Here is an 18,901-nt window from a genome sequence, read left to right on the forward strand (position 1 = left end):
CCCGCAGCTACCCCTGGAAGCTGCAATGGTCTATCTGCAGTGAAGGTAAGATGCCTCTTCAGTGCATGGCCACCAGTTGTCCAAAGTTTCTTCTGGACAGTGAAGTGTCCTCATGTGGACTCCCTTCCTCCCCATAAGATGTTAACACAGACACTGATAACTATGGTGAATAAAATGAACATTTTTGTTGGGTGTTAAACCATTAACACGCTTAGCGAGAAGCTTGCTGTTTCCCACAACTACCAACACTCACACATTCCTTCCCTGCCTTCATGCCCACTTTGTCGAAAACCTCTTTAAGTGAAAAGTCCTTGAGTTTATGGCGGAGGCCTGGATAGGACATGATTATACTGTGGCAATGCCCAGAGATATCATTTCCTGCTGCCTATAACTTTGATCCGCTGCCCTCTAGCCTCAGTGCTCACACAATCTTACCAAAACCCCACCCACACTGCAGTCAAGCAGGATGAGACAGCCAGCATCAGTTCTGAAGGTTCATAGACACAACAGAGACAGGTTCTCTTTGACGAATGTTAGCCATCCTCTCAACTTGATAATCATGGGTCTTAACTCACCTGTGTCTTGGAGTAAATTAACTAACTCCATGTCTCAGGGTAAGTAAGCAGCAAACAAAATGCACGTGAAAACAAAACTGTACTTATAAGAAACTTTTTTCTAAGAAATTGGGCTGTGACAACACTAAGAAAAATCACACTATGATTTGACCCCATACTCACCGAAGGGTCAACTTGGTCATTGGTCACTCCTCGTAGAATGATTTTTAATGGGTGCTTCATAAACGGAGCCAGGCAAAGCAGGGCCTCCAGGTAATAGCCAATGCTGCGGAGAACACTACAGTCATGCTCCACAGACCCCCCATACAGGAGGCCAGGCTGGTAATACAAGGTTGTTCCTTAAACCAAGAGGAAAAAAATAACAAACGATGCAGCAGGAACAAAATTAAGTACCAAGACAACAAACGTAGTGAGTTCCAAAGGGAATCTGACTAAAGCATCCAGGAAGCTCAAAATGTCATTCCTCAGAGTCCACATCTCACATCAAAAGCTGACTCACCACCACTAAGCCTCTAACAGTAATAAGCTATGGGTACAATTCAGTAACAGTCATATGGAAACTCCTCCAAGCTATGTAAGAGAACACAGAAGGCTCCTAACAGACACCAAGCTTCCAGCACACTCAGATGCTGGCTGTAGGTCTGTGGACCAATATCTCAGCACACCAGTGGCCCGCATCCTGTACACTCCCCTCAAATGAGGTCTCTCACGCATACCACTTCCCAAACATGATACCCACACAAACCAGATTCTTGTAACATCAAATACCATCAGTGACAGCTATTTTAATTTGATATTAGCTAGTGAAATATCTCAACTTATTTTGTCAGCTGATCCTCATTATTATCCTAGTTCAGTTTTTCACATATTCATGCAATCCAAAAATATTCACACTGCACATATCAAGGGAAGCACAGACAGAAAGGGACAGATGAACAACTCATTCCTGGACCTGTTCTTCATTCGTGTGGCTCAATGCAGAGACCAGCACATCTTCATGGTACAATGCCCCATGTGACTCCAAATTCCCCTTCTTTCTTAAGAGTGTCAGCATACTGTAAAGGCTGAAGAACCCTTTGTGGAATACAGGTGGCTTATTCATGGTGCCACACATGTGTGCCCTATTTCCTAGTCAATATAGATAACGGCTCTAGTAGCAACAACAAGAAAAACTACCAAGGAACTCAAATGATTATCAACTGGGTAGTTAAATAATGCCTGCCCAACTATATAGTAAAAGAACTAAACTGTAACCCACAGAAAGACACAGAGAGCCCAGCATAGGAAAGCAACCAGCAACAGAACAGAGAAAGCACAGGCCTGCTGAGCTGTGACCCGGGTACCTGAAGGAGGAAGAGGCTAGAAGAGGAAGAGGCTGAGGGGATTATCAAATTTCTTGAAATGTATTTATATAAACTTGAATCAAATCTTTAAAATAAAATAGGTTTCAGTATCCACAACAATACAGTGTATCTGGGATTTTGTTGCAAGAATTCAACATGGGCGTTAGTGGTACACGCCTTTAATTCCAGCACTCAGGAGCGGAGGCAGAGGCAGGCTGATCTCTGTGAGTTTGAGGCCAGCCTGGTCTGCAGAGCTAGTTCCAGGACAGGCTCCAAAGCAATACAGAGAAACCCTGTCTTGAAAAGCAAAACAAAAACAAACAAACAAAAAAAGAATTCAACATGGTTGCTATGCTGAATATAGGAAGTTTACATATGTGCTAAGTATATGAAGAACTGAATGCTCCCATTTATATGAAATGACCACTTGTCTATTTCTCTAAACCAAAGTGCATTTCCCTTATTTCTTTTCTTCCAGTGTTAAGGAAGCCTTGAGCAAGCTGGGCACACACTGTACCATTAATCTACAGCCTTAGTTCTATTACGCCTCTTAAACACTGGGAGAACTCATATATTTATGCTTGTGTGTACATATATACATGGTCATAACATAAACACACTGGGTCTTTCCAGTTGAAAGTACTGTAGTTATGATCCAGCACAATGAACTATCTTATAATCTCCACTTAGCAGTTTCAAAAGGTCCTCTCCAAACACTCATGCTGATGGCTTAGACAACACAAAAGTTAGTAAAGTTTGTTGTTTTAACATAACACAGTATTACCACCCAAATAAGAAGCAGAGGAATAACTGCACAGTACAGGTAGGTGCTTTTAGGAACAGAGAGAAGAAGCCTACCTGTTTGGTTGATTTCAATTCGAGAACCATTAGTGATTTTGTCCAACAGCCTTATAAAGCTTGCTTCAAAATCTGTGAGGAGAAAAAAAGGTAAAATCTTCAGGCACCATTTCTAAAAAGCACATGTCATCCAAGTCCTGAAGTAACCTTTGCTTCTAGCATCTCATCTGGGGTTCCCTCTGGAACTGGCTGACAGATCAATCATAGGCTGAGGGGCCTGAGGCGGTAAAGAACACTGAGGAGGACAATTCAGTTCTCATATCCAACAATAATGACAACAACACCAACAACGTACGCGCGCGCGCACACACACACACACACATACACACATACACACAGCAGATGGGAGATGTCATTTTGTAAATATGTTTCAAATACAGAGTCTCTGTGTGCTAATTGGGGCTGGCGCGGTGGTGGGACAAGACCAGGCGGCGGGCGGAAAAACCTTACTCCTTACATACGGCACTCTAGCAATCTAATAAGAATGCTACTTTTACCCACACAGGACCTATTAAAAAGCCCGGTGTGGCAGCACACAACTTTAACCCCTGCTCATGAGAGGCTAGGACAAGAGGATCTGAGTTCAAGGCCCTCCAACACAACATAGTGAGACTCTGCCTCAAAACAAATAAGCAAAACTACCCAACCTATAAAGAACTTCCAAAGGTGGTAGTTTGAATGAGAAACGTCCACATACTCCACACTCTCAGATATTTGCATGCTTGTGGTCCTGCATGGCAAGGTTTGAGATGTGTGGCCTTGTTGGAGAAACAAATCTCTGGAAAAGGGCTGTAAGGGTTTAAACTTGTACCAAATCTAGTCCACTTTCTCTGCTTCCAGCTTGGATCGAAGTGTGAGCTCTCAGCTTTCTGCTCCAGCTGTCATAGGCAAACACACTCTGCAGAACTAAGGAATTTTTTTTTAAAATTCTGCTTGAATATAAAATATTACTACCATCGATTTAAAATGCATGCAAAAATTAACTAACGGATTTCTACTGATAGGAGTGGGTAGAATTTAACTTTTTATATAATGTTTACATTTTATGCTCAAATTTTCTTTAATTCCTTTCTAAATATTTATTCTTGCTTTTTATGTATGTGTGGCTTTGCCTGCATGTACGTACAAGCATCAAGTACGTGCTGTGTGTCCTTGGAGCTGGAAGCAGACGGCAGATCCCCTGTAATTGGGGTTAAAGACACTTGTGAGCCACCATGTGATGTGGGTGCTCAGAACCAAACCCCAGTTCTCTACAGGAGCAGCAATCCCCTTAACTCCTGATCCATCAGTCTAGCCTCCAATATTTGCCTTAATAAATATTATCTAAAATCTAGTAACTTGTCAAAAACCAGGCATGGTGGGTTCACACCTGCAGTCCCAGCACTTGGGAGGCTAAGGCAGGAGAACTGTTATGAGGTTGGAACCAGCCTAAGTACATTGTGAGTTCCAGGCAAGCCAACTGTCCTCAATGAGACCAAACAAACAAAGCCACGAGCAAGTCTTTAAAAGAGAAAGGGATGTAGGGAAGAGTGGAAGACAGGAGGAACTTAAGCATGAAAGGGGATCAGGTTCTCTAGCCTTTCACCCTGCCTCTCCAAATATCTTCAGCCACATCAGGATGAGTCTGCCTTTCTACTTATAACACCTCAAAACCAAGCCCTACCCCTAGGAAACCCAAACACAATGAAAGATTCTGCAAGTGGCTGAAAGGCCCTCAATCAACACTCCTTTTTTGTTTTTGTTTTGTTTTTAAGACCAGATTTCTAGGTAGTTTTGGAGCCTGTCCTGGAAGGCGCCTGTAGACGAGGCAGAGGGATAGTCAGATCTCTGTGAGTTCAAAATCAGCCTGGAGTACATAGTGAGTTCCAGAACAGCCAGGGATACAAAGAGAAACCCTGTCTAGAAAATCAAAATAAACAACCAACACTCCTTTAGAGTACAAACAATATGGACTATAGCAGACCCCAACCAATCAGTAATTTGTTTCCAGTTTTTTTTTTGTTTGTTTGTTTGTTTGTTTTTGTTTTTCAAGCTAAGGTTTTATGTACTCTAACTGTCTTGAACTCGCTCTGTAGACTAGGCTGGCCTTGAACTGGAACTCCCAAATGTTGGGATTAAATGAGTGTGTCACCACGCCAGCTTATGTTCCCAGTTTTAATTACTATCAGGCAGGCCTGTGGAATCTAAGAAGATAAAGGCACTACCACAAAGGCTGAGGGCCTGAGGTTGATCCCTGGGCCCCACATGATGCAAGGAAAGGGTTGACCAGTTGTCTTCTGACCTCCACATGCACACACTAAATAAATGTTTTTAAGAATTACTACGTCAATGACAGTGAAAATATTAAAAGGAAAGGTCTAGAGATAAACAATTCTCTTCAGGTCTTCCAGGATATGAATCCTACCTTTATCCAGGACATTAAAATCATATATGCTTAGAAGCATATGCCTATCATATATAATATGCACTTATGTATAGTGAAAAAAGGGTTTGCAAGGAATGGTTGTGCATGCTGGCAATCCTAGAACTAAAGAGATTGGGGTAGAAGGATCAAGAGTTCAAGTTCAGTGTGGGAACAAAGCAAACACCAGGCCATCCGACCTACACAGTGAGACCCTGATTAAAATAAAAACTAAACTATGCAAAACTAGAGTTCAATACTATGTGTAGGTCAGGCATCAACCAGAATGGGGGGCTTGGTGGGGAATGGGGCATATCTTAGAAGAAATGCCTCAAAGAGAAAGAGTATAGCAAGGGTATTCAAGAATCTTTAGCTGTAGTAAGTTCTTCTATGGATATCATCACAAAAATCTGAAAGTAACTGAAGGATGTAATTCATTGCTTCTATAGAACATTCTACTTCTAAAAACAGGCACAATTTGAATGACAATGTGATTTTCTAGTTAGGAAATGACTCTGAAAGAAGCAAGCTTTTGATCTGCTCAAGCTTTCTAGATTCAAGAATGAAGCCTAAAATTAAAGCCCCATAAATCTTACAGATTAAGAAAGAGAAGGAAGAGAAGAAAAAAGTAGAGCTGGAGGGAGAAAGGAAGGGAGGGACTTTAAAATCATTTTGTTTTGCAATCCACGGGTGCTCTTAATCATGACCTCAGTCAGAAGCCATCATTTGGCAGGAACATGAGTAGGAAGAGAACAGCACCTCAAAGGACCTCCAGGCAGATCAGCCAGGGTCACTGCAAACATGCACTTCAGAAAGCTAGACTCCAAGCTAGCTCCAGAGGCCTTCCACCAGTGAAGGTACAGCTCCATCATCTGGTACAAAAGACCACCTCAAATTTGCCCAACACTAGAGCCAGATCCCCAGCCTCATAAGTCAAGAAGCACAGGAGCGCCACCCATTCAGCTTCCTACCTGAAATCTTCCCTTCTGGATTACTCCTCTGTGTCTAAAACTTCAGATGGCCAAAAAACTTAGGGGTAAGCGTTTCAAAACTAAGCACAATGCTACTGCACTGTGTGGGAATACATAGTATAACTCAGATGTGGCTGCCGTCTGAGACACAGCAGACAGCTGTGAATGGTTACAAGTACACAGGCACAGACAAGGTTCTACTTCTTGACCTGGCTGGAGGATCACACAGGTTCAGGGTACAATCTCTTATGCACTGTTTTGTGTCTTAAAGGATCTCTTGGGTTCTTTTAAATGTCAAATCTGTCTACCTTTTTGAGTATTCCAGGGATAGGACTTGGGTTGACAGGCTTGCTCCACAAACACCTTTGGCCACAGAGTCATCTTGAAGATCCATATTTACACTTTAAAAACAAGGGTCATATGCATTATCATCTGAGCAGGAGGACCAGAACTTTCAGGCCAATCTGAGACACACAGACAACCCTTGTCTCAAAAAGGAAAATAAATAAAGGATAACAAGAAGAAGCTAATCCAACCCCACTCCTTTTTTTTTTTTTTTTTTTTTTTTTTGGGAGATAGCATATGTGTATGTGTACATATGAACATACATACATATCCTAGCTGCTATGGAATTTACACCAGGCTGACTTCACACTCTGAGAACCACCTGAAAAGAGCAAATTTCAATGAACTAACTATACTTAAGAGTTCAATTAAGCAGGGTGTTGGTGGTACATGCCTTTAATCCCAGCACTCGGGAGGCAGAGGCAGGCAGATCTGTGAGTTCAAGGCCAGCCTGGTCTACAGAGCTAGTTCTAGGACAGGCTCCAAAGCAATAAAGAGAAACTCTGTCTCTGAAAGAAAAAAAAAAAAAAAAAAGGAAGGAAGGAAGAAAGAAGAAATGAAGGAAGGAAGGAAGGAAGGAAGGAAGAAAGAAAGAAAGAAAGAAAGAAAGAAAGAAAGAAAGAAAGAAAGAAAGAGTTCAATTAAGAGGTATTCTAACTCAAATGTCTACAAATAGCTAACTGGCTAGCTCACAGCAAATCCACAGCAAAACACTGCAGCCTTGGAATCAATGACATTTTTGATGTATGTATTCAACTAGTATGAGTCACTGCCAAGGTATAAAAAAAGAAAAAAAAAACTGTACAAACCATACAGATGACTATGTAAAAACAATGTGTGTGTGTGTGTGTGTGTGTGTGTGTGTGTGTGTGTGTGTGTGTGTGTAAGAAAGAGGGGGTGATAAAGAGAGTGGTGGGAGAGAAAAGGAGCAGTTAGACACAAATTGGTAACACTGTTTCATAGTGGAGACTAGAAGTCAGACTCTAAATTCCTTTCTTCTCTCTAAAGGGAACCATGCGCATGTATTTTTAAATGCATAAAATTTCACATAAAATCTAAGTTCTTTTTCACACACTTTAAAAGTTAAATAATGACTTCATCAAACTTTGCAATACTATGTATTTGTTAAGAATGTTTTAAAGCCTGACCTGCAGGATGTGATTGTAGTCTTAGAACTCAAGAGGCTGAAGCAGGAAGAAATGAGTTCCGATTCAGCATGGGCTTTAAGGAATAAGGATTAAAGGAATTATTCAATTTCACAAAGAAAGGCTCATACTATATTAAAAGAAGGGTTTCAAGTTCTTTAGAAAAAAATGGGGAAACAGGACAATAAACGGTTAAGTAAAGTGAGTGTCATACTTTCTGCACTGAATCCCAAAGGCAGATATTACAAACATACCCAATTCTCAGTTAAGAGTTGTCCAATCACTTAGAAAAAAATATTTCCTTTATATATGAGATTCCACAACATTTTATAATTTCTTGACCTGCATAATTCTTAAAGAAACTTGACATCCTTCCTAGATTGTGAACAGAAGAAAAACTACAGGACACAATAAAACACCTTCAACAGAGCCACAAATCATGAGAGTACGTGGAGGGTTTATTTACTAAAGCAAAAGCCACTCTAAACTTTCATGAATTAGAAGAAGGAAAAACGAGAAAAAAGATGAACTGAGAGTTCAGAGACAGTAAAGGAAAGATAGCACTCATGAAAAGCCAGGAAGATTGCTTCCTGGGAAAGGGGGATGCTCTGTGGTCTAGGAATTAAGGCCCACCATCTACACCAATTATTTAAAAGTTTGAACAATAAGAGTTTCCCCAAAGAAGTATTACTTTTATAAAATAAAGATAAAAGCACAATTTTTGTCTCATACATGCAAATTGTGTATGTATTTTGGCTTTCTTATATGAACACCAAAGAAATAAAAACCAGATAAATAAAAGGAGAGATATAAAACACGGATGCTGGGGATCCAAACTCATGTTCTCATGCTTGCAAGCACTTCATCAACCTAGCTAGCTCCAAGTTCCCTAGAATTAAGAACTTTTACAATAAGCCAGTCTCTATTACTGCATTTATAATGAAGCTAGCACCCAAAACAAAGCAGAAGACACAGAAAGAGCCAAAGTAAAAAGAGAATGAGAAAATGCATCAATAGCAAAGAACAGTGGTGAAGGCTTTGGAAACTTCAACATTCAAAGAAAAATCAAATTATTGGTAATTGCATCCTCCAAAGTACAAAAAAAAAAAAAAAAAAGAACATATAAAGAGAACTCCTACAAGACAATAATGAACATTAATTTTCAAAAATAAGCTAAAGTACAAGCTAATCTCACTTAATGAAAGCAGGTCAAAAAAAAAAAAAAAAAAAAAAAAAACAAATAACACCTAAGAAATGCACATCACCATGTATTTTTTTTTTAATTTCCCAGTCTGACTAAGAAGAATGCATCTTAGTCAGTTTGGATGGAAATGTCTCTCTTTCCTAATAAGAAAGAAACCCTGTAGATGAAATATAAGAATGCCTATGTCACTAGTAATTACAGCACTAAACACATAAATAAGGGGGAAATCAAGTAGCCTACTAGTGAAAAAGACCTGCACATTCTGTTTCAAAAGGTATGACGAGTTTACTAATTTTAACAAAAGGTTTAATAGAAGCCTTAGTTCAAGAACTGAGAAATCTTCCTTAGTCATGGGGGAATCAGCAAAAAACACCCAGGCCATGCTAAGTTCTGAACACGATAGACTTCTCCTCTATATATTATGTATCTACATTTAATTTGCAAACTAAGAGACCAATAATAACTACTCATAAAACAACTACTTCAAGAAAATACTGAAAGTTACACAAATGTGCTCTGTCTCTCAACATGTCTTACTGTACCACCTTCACCTTTCTGACAGTCCGCTGCTTCCGTGGGAAGATGGAGTAAGTAATGGGTAAGTAATGAAGAGTGTGGAGTAGCACATGTCTGTGCTGCAAGGGTTACCAGAAGGCAAGTACAATGACACCTTTGTTACTGAACTTGGGGGCGGGGCCACGACTGCTGACCCAAGTCAAGTCCAGCCACCCATCCTCAATAAGCCACTTAAAAGAGCCAAATTAGCCTGGTGGTTGTATGGCACAAATGCCAGGACTTGGAGGCAGAGGCAGGTGGATCTCTTTGAGTTCCAGACCAACTTGATCTACAGAGTGAGTTCCAGCATAGCCAGGGCTACACAGAAAGCCTGCCTAAAAAAACAAAACAAACAAAAAGAGCCAAATTAAAAGTGGAAAGCAGAAAAAAGGAGAAAAGTAAGAAAAGAGAAGGCCAAGGATATGGGCATCCAGACATTCCTGGTCAAGGTGTGTTCCAACTAGCATTGACCTGCCACTATAGAAAGTCTACCCAACAGAATATACACTTGTTCTAAGTGATAATGAATTTATACCAAAATAGATTTAAAAATTTAAGAGTTGAAATCATAGTGATATCCTCATACCATAATGAAGTTAAAATCAGTACCACAAAGAAAGCAAGAAATAATCCAAACACTAGGAAATTAAACATGATAATTAATAATCCATGGGTCAAAGAAAATCTCTAAGGAATAGTTTTAAATCACACTGAATTGAAATAAAACAAAACTACAATGTACCAAAATGTATGGGACACAGCTTAAAGTACTATTGAGTGGGACTTTTTTTGTGTACTTCATGCTTTTATTAGAAAAAGAGACATCTTCATCAAAACTCCATCTCAAGATGCTAGAAAAACAAAAGCAAAATAAAGCCAAACCCAGAGAATGAAATAATAAAGATGTAAGCAGAAATTAAAACAAAGAGAAACCAAAACAAAGACGTACTCCTCTTATGACCATGGGGCGTGGAGGGGAGGCATAGACCAGAACATCGAGTATTCTGGGCAAATGCTCTACCACTGAGCTATATATATAAAAAAAAAAAAAAAAAAAAAAAAAAAAAAAAAAACCAACTCAAGAATACAAACAATTATATTTTAAAATTGGCAATGACATGAAAAGACACTTTACAGAAAACATTAGATATATGGTGACATCTGCAAATTAATACAATGAAAAATGACTACATAATAAGCATGGCCCAGAATGACTAAAAAGCATTTCAAATGCTGATGAAGATGGAGAGACTTGCACATTGCTGATGAGGATATAAAACGATACCCACCTGACACCACCTTAAAAGAATGACAGTGGCAATGACCATGCAACCAGAAAAAGGAAGACTGTGGTCCTCATAAAATCAGCCCACATGGGGCTAGAGAGATGGCTCAGTGGTTAAGAGTACTGGCTGTTCTTCTAGAGGACCCCGGTTCAATTCTCATCACCCACATAAATATTCACAACCATTTGTAACTCCAGTTCCAAATCTGACCTCTGAAGGCACCAGGCATGCATCCAATACACAGACATACATGCAGACAAACATCCTCATGTTAGAAAAAAAAAAAATCTACCAATTATGTAGAATAGTTCAAAATTAGAAATGAGACAGCTTGTCTCCAAATTATTTTAAAAAGACAAGACAGCGGTACTTTCATTTCATTTTCATACTCAGGAACTTTTTTAAAAGGATCAAATTTGATTAAAAAATAAACACTTAAAATAATTTTTACTCTACAATCCACAAGCTGTATACTGTCAAGGATAATTCTGAACACAGCTCTACAAACTCCTAAACTTAAATATCACATTTTTGTTTTAGTAACTCAACTCTAACAAGATTTTAAGGTATGAACTTTGTATATAACATTGTTGTATCAAAGACACCCCTGAGATTGTTGCTGAATGAAATATCTAACCTGTATACTCTATAGATTCACTCCTATAACCTATCTTTTTTTTCTTCCTTCCTCCCTCTCCCCCTCCCCCCCCTCTCGGTTTTTAGAGACAGAGCTTCTCTGTGTAGTTCTGGCTGTCCTGGAACTCACTTTGTAGACCAGGCCAGCCTCGAACTCAGAGATCCAGCTGCCACCGCCTAGTTTATATCACATTTCTTAATGACATAACTAGAAATAGAGAACAGATTAGAAGGAATGAGTGAAGGAAGACAATGGATGTGAGTAGAAAGGAACAATATGAGCAACTTTCCCCCTTCTGCCTTTGATTTGTTAGTTTTCTTGGGGGTTAGAGGGGGAAATCAAGATACATCAGGTAGGTAAGGAGAAGAATATATTCTTTAGTGTATAGTATAGTGAAATGGGAACCAAGAGGATAAAGTCTCAAGAGGAGGGAAGGGAGTTTCACTCAGGGCAGTAAAATAGTCTTTGTAAGAAGCTGATGAAGTACCCATGGCTTCGGGGGAAGGCAGAATTGTCTTCTCAATGGGACTCACTGCACTCAAGCGTTGGGAAGGAAGAAGGGTAGCCATTCCACTGACTCTGGACTGCCTTCCTTTAGATTATGTCAGTGAGGCCTGGCTAAGGGGGCAAAGGTCTGACTGGGCGTTAAGAGTCTATATTTCCAGGTATTGCCACAGCAGCTAGGCAGGCCTCCGACCCTTCCAGCTCTACCAACGACTACACTGGCAAAGGTCCCCCAGGGGTAAAGCTCTAGGAGCAAAGAAACATCTCAAGGCTAGTCATCTTTTAGATACAGTCTGATCAGATCAAAGATTCTGTGCAACAGGTCAGCTTCAGTTTGTAAAGGAAGGGTTGTCTGCCATAGTGCTGTCCCAGGTGCTGGCCGCATGAGCAGCGGGCAGAATTCTAGCTTGCTGCCATCATGAACCACAGGTGCCTGACAGCCACTTGGCAGCTTCTGGCCAAACTAAAGTCAGCCAGTTTGACTGTCCCACTTTCTCGTAATGTTCCTTGGTTTCAATTCTCAGTGAACCAACCATGTAATTGACATAAAGGAATGAATCTAAGCTTTTAAAAACAGGTGCACGAGATTCTTAATGGTCTCAGCCTGATGGGGTTGCTAGTCTGGTCAAATATTCCTTAGGTCTTGGTCTATGTGCCTCAGAAATACCACCTCATGAACTGTGCTGAGGGGAAAGACCCCTCTAGCTCTCACTCATTAAGGATTCTATTATTATTATTATTATTATTATTATTATTATTATTATTATTATACCCCCTTTTTTTTAATTGGTGGAGGTAGAGTCTCACACTCTTGGTCCATGAAATAGCTGCTGTGTGAATAACTGACCTCTCATGACCTCTTGTACCAAATTCAGACACTGGCTCATATGAAGAAGTGCCCATTCTCATATCAGAACACACCTTCACACCAGGTCAACAGCTCTCAGGTGGTCTGCATAGACACATGAAAACTAGGTAATGTGGGGAAGATTTATAGTAGTAAAGATATTCTGTAGCTTCCTGTGTCAGTGTGGATACCCTAGTTGTGATACTATTGGACTATGGATAGACCAGATGGTCCCATTAGGGATGTGGGTAGGGTATAAACAAGACTCTTCTATTTATTCCAACTGTCAATAAAGCTACAGTGATCTCAAAAAGATTCAGTTAAAAAAAAATAATGGATGGTGCATAATTCCAACAAAATAGCATTCTTACAGCATCTAAGCAAGAGCAGAAAACAGGTCGTTCAGATTCTTGACATGTTTGGCATGTCTTGTTTGGGGGCAGCCAAAGATCACCTGGGAGCACATATTAACAGTCAACAGAAGCACAAGGCAACTCCTAACTAACAGGACAACATGAAACCTCTACATGTCATTATCTGTTCTCTGGCTCCCTCCAATCCAGTTAACAATTCCAATTACCAACTCGTAACAGAAAAAAAATTATAAAAAAGTATAGGTTCACCTTCCTTTTAGAAAATCTAATTTACAAGCAGCAGATATGGTTACCACCAGCTAACCAAAAGCTGTTTTCCTATTCAAGGAACCTCATGTAGCATTTCCACAGCGCATCTTAAAGGATTCTTTTGTTGTCTAATGTTTCCACTTCAGGACATCTACTCAAACCATATACAGTGTTCCCATAGACCCAAGTAGCTTTTCCAATTTTGCAGAAGTCAACTCTGAAGCTGAGCACATGAGCAACCGGGTAAAAGCAATCTTATTATCAGGCTCCTAAACTTAATAATTTTACGAAAATCAAGTCCGATACCATTTGGATTATTCAAACAATTACCTAGCGTGTGGACTTCTCCATTTAGCCCTCACATAACATAGAAATTGTTAGACCAACTGAACTCCTTAAGCCCGTGTGAAATCCAGAGGTAATGATACCAAGCCATGTGCAGTGGTTCACAAATTTAATCCCAGCACGAGGAGGCAGTTAGGCAGATCTCTGGCTCTCTCTGAGTTTGAGGCCAGCCTGGTCTATAGAATGAGTTCCAGGACAGCCAGGGACACACAGAGAAAGATGAGGGTGGCCGGGGGGTGGGGTGGGGGTACCTGGAATGGGTGCTGTATCATGCCAAGTCTGTAACAGGAGAAGAAGCCCCTCAGGCTGGAGCCACCTGAACACTGCAGCCCTCATGAAACAAGACACTTAAACCCACTTAACTATCCTGGTGATTTTACTTTCAATAAAAAGAAACAACAACAGAAATATTATTCCTTCTCTAACATGAAGAATACAATGGGGCAGTATAATTGGTTGTGTTCAAGAGTAAAACTATAAATTGCATATGATTATATTTGTGTTGCTTTTGTTTTGTTTAGGGTTTTGAGAAAAGTTTCAGACTACTTTGCCTAGCTCAGTGGTTCACAACCCTCCCAATACTGTGACCCTTTAATACAGTTCCTCATGTTGTGGTGACCCCCAACCATAAATTTATTTTCCTTGCTACTTCATAACTGTAACTTTACTACTGTTGTAAACTGTAATGTAAATATCTGTATTTTCCAATGAATTTAGGCATATTTACCCCCCCAACCCCACCCTATGGGGATTCCACCTACAGGTTGAAGAGAGCTGGCCTAGCTGATCCCCTAACCTCCTGCTTCATTTCTAAGTGCTAGGGTTACAGCAGGGGTGTGTCACCGTACCAGGTATGTCTGTAGAGTTAATTGGAACCAATCTAGGACCATCTTTTTTTTAAGAGTCTAATTTCTTTTCATTATTTAAATCTCTCTGCACAGAAAAAGGGCAATTTTATTTAACATATCAGTTTCTTTGCCTGATGTTCCAGGGCTTGGGCATGACCTGAGTTTCATCTACTTCCTTTGCAGCCCAGACTGGCTGCAAACTCAGCCTTTTCTATGGGAGGTTACAGGTATAGATACTACCATGTCCAGTTCCTTGGGCAGTTCTAACAATACCTGTTGCTATTCTTAAGAATTTGGGACATTAAAAAAAAAAAAAAAAAAAAAAAAAAAAAAGCTTTAATTAAACACCAGTACTGACATTTCAATTCTCGACTGTGAGGGCCACCCTGTATATTGTAGAGTATTAGTAATTTCTTGGGCTCTCCTACTTGACAATTTCCCCAGTGACATCCAAAAAGTCTCTAAATACTGTCAGCATCCCAGAGAGCAAAACTACCAATAATATGCTAATATGTAGATCTGATCACCTAAAGGGGAAACTTCAAAGGGACATCAGAATTCTCTTTTAATATCTGAACAGTTTCCAATGGCAGCAGAGAAAGACTCCAGACACCAGACAGCACAGCTTTACCCAATGCTCAGGACAACCAACATAATAAACCAACTGGCACCTGTTCCTCCTGCTCCCTTTGCCCTGCTCATGCCATCTAAGTATTATTAGTCCCCATAACAAATAATCCCACAAAGCAGGTCTACTTGACCCCACTTTCCTGATGGAAAAACCTGAGGCTCAGAAATGGATGGGTCTTCTTTTGACATTTATTTATGTGTGTAAGAGATGGGTATGTATGCACGCCCACATGCATACAGAGGTCAAAGGGCAACCAGGCAGAGCACCCTGTCTTAGACACAGAGAGACTCAAACTGTTTAAAAAGAATGGTTTCTTTCGCCTACAGTGATCCTCACAGCCATCGTCCCAAGCGTCACAACAGGAGGACATCCAGAATGTCTTCCTTACAACTGCCAGGTTACTATTCTCCGCTCCGGGCTCCACTAGTCCCTCTCCCGCACTAGACTCTTGATACTTCCCCCATGCCATTCCACTCAGGTTCTTCCTGCTAGACAACAAGTTCCCTGAGAGCAAGGGCAACCAACTTCTAGCTATAGTCCCCTCCCCCAAATCCTTGCACATTATGAGGCTCAATAAACTTCTGAATGGTCCTGAGTCAGGATTCCGCCAAAGTGCACTCCCTTTGGGATGTTTAAACAAGCATCTTTGGGGGATGTGACAGATTTTTGCATTTCAGCTGGAGACTGTTCTGGGTATTCTAGAGTCTTTTCCAAACAAATCCCATAATCTAGGTCAAGAAGAGGCAGACAGAGATGGATGAAGTTTCCACAGATTTGACTACCCAAATCATGTGTCCAAGGCTACATACATGTGTTTATATGTATGTATATATTATGCATACTTAACCTGTGTACGTACTCACATACATGGTAAGTCTACAAATGAAAGTAGAGATGTGTATCTGGGTCCCTCTGTAAGTAAACCAGACAAGCACTCACTAGAAGGTTCCTAAGCCCTTAAATCAGCACAAGGTCTTAAGCAGCAGACTCTATTATTAGTACATTGAGGAGGTAGCTGGTTAGGTTTGTCTGTCCAACCTGACACAAACCAGAGTCATCTGTGAAGAGGGAATCTCAATTCAGAAAGTGCACCCATCAGATGGGCCTATCTGTAAGCCTGTGGGACATTTACTCAATTAATAAAAGCGTAAGCACCCACCCCACTGTGGATGATGGCACCCTGGGCAGGTAGTCCTGTGGTGTATAAGAAAGCAAAGTGGGCAAGCCACGAGGGGCAAGCCAGTAAGCAGCATTCTTCCCTGGTCTCTGGTTCGAGCTCCTGCCTTGACTTCTCTTCCTGATGGACTACAACTTAAGCTGCAATAAACCCTTTCCTCCCCAAGCTGCTTTTGGTTATAGTCTGTTATCACAACAACAGACCCCAAGACATGAGGTAAAGCAAATAATGTTCCATATCAAAGCATCCCATAAAATAACTACCTCCCAGGTACCAGAACACCCTGCCCTTTCAGAAAATCCAAGTGTCAAGTCCTGTTTTTCAAAGAAACAGGCGTTCCTGTGTGAGTTCCATTCAAGTTCTTGGAAACATAAAACACTATATTAGAAAGCACAGATTACGAGTCAACTCTGATATAAGTAATATACTTGTGAAAGGAAGCCCAGGGTCTCCAGGCTAAAGCACTTCTGGTAAAAAATAATAATTAAAAAACAAAACTGTGTCAGTGGTCATAGCAGAAGCAAGGTCTCCAGGATGGGGCTGAAAAACAACAAAGCCAACCAAGCAATAACTTTTCCCAAGGACCAGATTTAAAACTGGAGTATTTGAGGAAAAGAGCACCAACTATTCACTGGCCTCTCCTCAACTTTGAGGTTGACAGCTTTCCTGACTATGTTGCCCTGGCCAGCCTGGAACTCACTATGTAGATCAGGCTGGCCTTGAACTTGGGACCCTCCTGCCTCAGCCTCCTGAGTGCAGAATTACAGGTGTATGTCCCCAAGCCCAGTGTTCTCTCCAGCACAGTCAGGAGGACAGGAACTTAATCTTAACCTTACTTACTAAGCCTTCTAGTTTCTTCCTTTCTAGCCTTGTTTCCATCACCACGCACAAAACTTCAAGAGTGGTAGAAATGAAACTACCAAAAATCAAATTCAGACAGATGATGAAATGGTCTAGCCATCTATTCTGGGAGCCTCGACAGAGTTAAATACATCAACCTGACCCAGGAAATTTCCTGAAGCAACTACAGCCCCTCTCTACCTTCAGGCTACAGGAAGATTTGATTCAGTTGTCTCAATTTGGAGAGATCAGAGAGTCACTTTTAAACATTTACCTAAATTACGGGGTAACAGCTGAAAGCCAAAGCCATTTAATAAGATGTGGGTTCGGATGATGGGTTCAAGCCATCTGCCTTTGTGGGGCAAATAAATAAAAGAGATCTAAAGCCTATAGCTTACTGTTTGGTGCTCCTCCTGAAGTCAAGACAATTAGGTCTATGAATTAAAAATTATCTCCACTGAGCATAATGTGGCATGCCTGTAACCCCCCCCCCCTGTAATCCCAACACCGGGGAGGTGGAGGCAGAAGGAACAGGAGTTGAAGGTCAGCATCAGCTATAACCCAAGTTTGAGCCTAGCCTGGGCAACATGAGACCCCCCCGTTTCAAAACAAAAACCCATCTCAAATCTTCTTGAATGCGCACGTCAATGACTAATAGAAACAAGCACACCATTTAAAAATAAAATTTCGTAATTCACTCCCGAAGAGATGGGGTGGGGAGGCGAGAAACAATGGCCACAAGAACTGGCGTCCAAGCGGGGCAGCGGTTTCGGAGACCTGCTTTTTCAGAGAGCGGGGAGCCAACCAGTGGTACCTTCCTCTCCAAATGTCTGCCCGTCCACTCACTCACTACTACATGTTGGTCCAATGAACTATTTTTCTCCTTTGAGAGGTCTGTGGCGAAAGCGAAGTCTCAAGAGAGGGAAGTTGTGTGGGTGACGCCTACGATTCGTAGCAACACGCCTGCCAGGAAAACGTGTAGCTGTTTACTACCCGCGCCCAGGAGCCGCAGGGAATCATTCGTTCCACGCGTGGCGCAGCTCCGGACCAGATCCGCCTCCCGCGCCGCCCGACCGCCAGCCCTCCCACGCACCCCGCGGCGGCTCGGGACTGCCACCACGGATCCCCGCCCCCCACGCCCCCTCCCGAGTCACCTCGGAGGCCCGGGTTGTCGTCCCTGGCCCGAATCCTGCGGATCTTCACCGGGCGCCCGCTCAGGGTGGACAGGACCAGCCGCTGGCGCAAGAAGTTGCACCCCGCGTAGCTGAGGGAGTGCGCCTGGGTCGCCATGTGCGTGCTGCGCGCCGAGGGCCCGGGAGCTGGGAACGCGACAGGGACCACCGCGGCCCCCGACGCGTCCACGTGGTTTGGAACAGGAAGACAGAGCGACTAGACACCGGGTCAGAGGGGAGCGGGGCGGAGCCAGCGGCCGCCTGCCCGCCTCCTCGCCTGGCTGGGGCGGCCCGGGCGCCGGGGCACACTGCCATTGGTCCATGGGGGAGCAGGGCGTTGCCCTTTCTGCGTCGCCATTGGTCCGCTCTGTAGATGGGCGGTGCCCTTTCTGCGTCGCCATTGGCCGCTAGTGAAAGGGGCGGTGCCCGAGCCCCAGCAACAGCGCGGGGCTGCAGGACGCGTAACGCTGCGGGGAAACCTCAGCGCCCAGACGGTGGTGGGGTCTGTCTGTGTGCGGCTTCCCGGCCCTGGGAGCTACAAGACGCAATGGCTCCGCCTGGGTGCCGCAGCTGCCTGGTACTTAGCCTCGCTTC

At 42.2% G+C, this 18,901-nt stretch overlaps 1 protein-coding gene across 1 annotated transcript in view; it reads right to left on the reverse strand.

The window, feature by feature from the left end:
- Positions 1-18,548, reverse strand: part of Rcl1 (RNA terminal phosphate cyclase like 1) — a 42,807-nt gene extending 24,259 nt beyond the window's left edge. The window contains exons 1-3 of the mRNA XM_051199957.1: positions 18,290-18,548; positions 2,777-2,848; positions 738-913 (exon numbers count right to left, since the gene is read on the reverse strand). Of these exons, the coding sequence (XP_051055914.1) occupies positions 738-913; positions 2,777-2,848; positions 18,290-18,425 (384 nt within the window). The 5' untranslated portion in view covers positions 18,426-18,548. The remainder of the gene's footprint in view (positions 1-737; positions 914-2,776; positions 2,849-18,289) is intronic.
- Positions 18,549-18,901: the final 353 nt, after the last annotated feature.

The sequence above is a fragment of the Phodopus roborovskii genome, unplaced genomic scaffold (assembly GCF_943737965.1).
Source record: "Phodopus roborovskii unplaced genomic scaffold, PHOROB, whole genome shotgun sequence".
NCBI classification, from domain to species: Eukaryota; Metazoa; Chordata; class Mammalia; order Rodentia; family Cricetidae; genus Phodopus; species Phodopus roborovskii.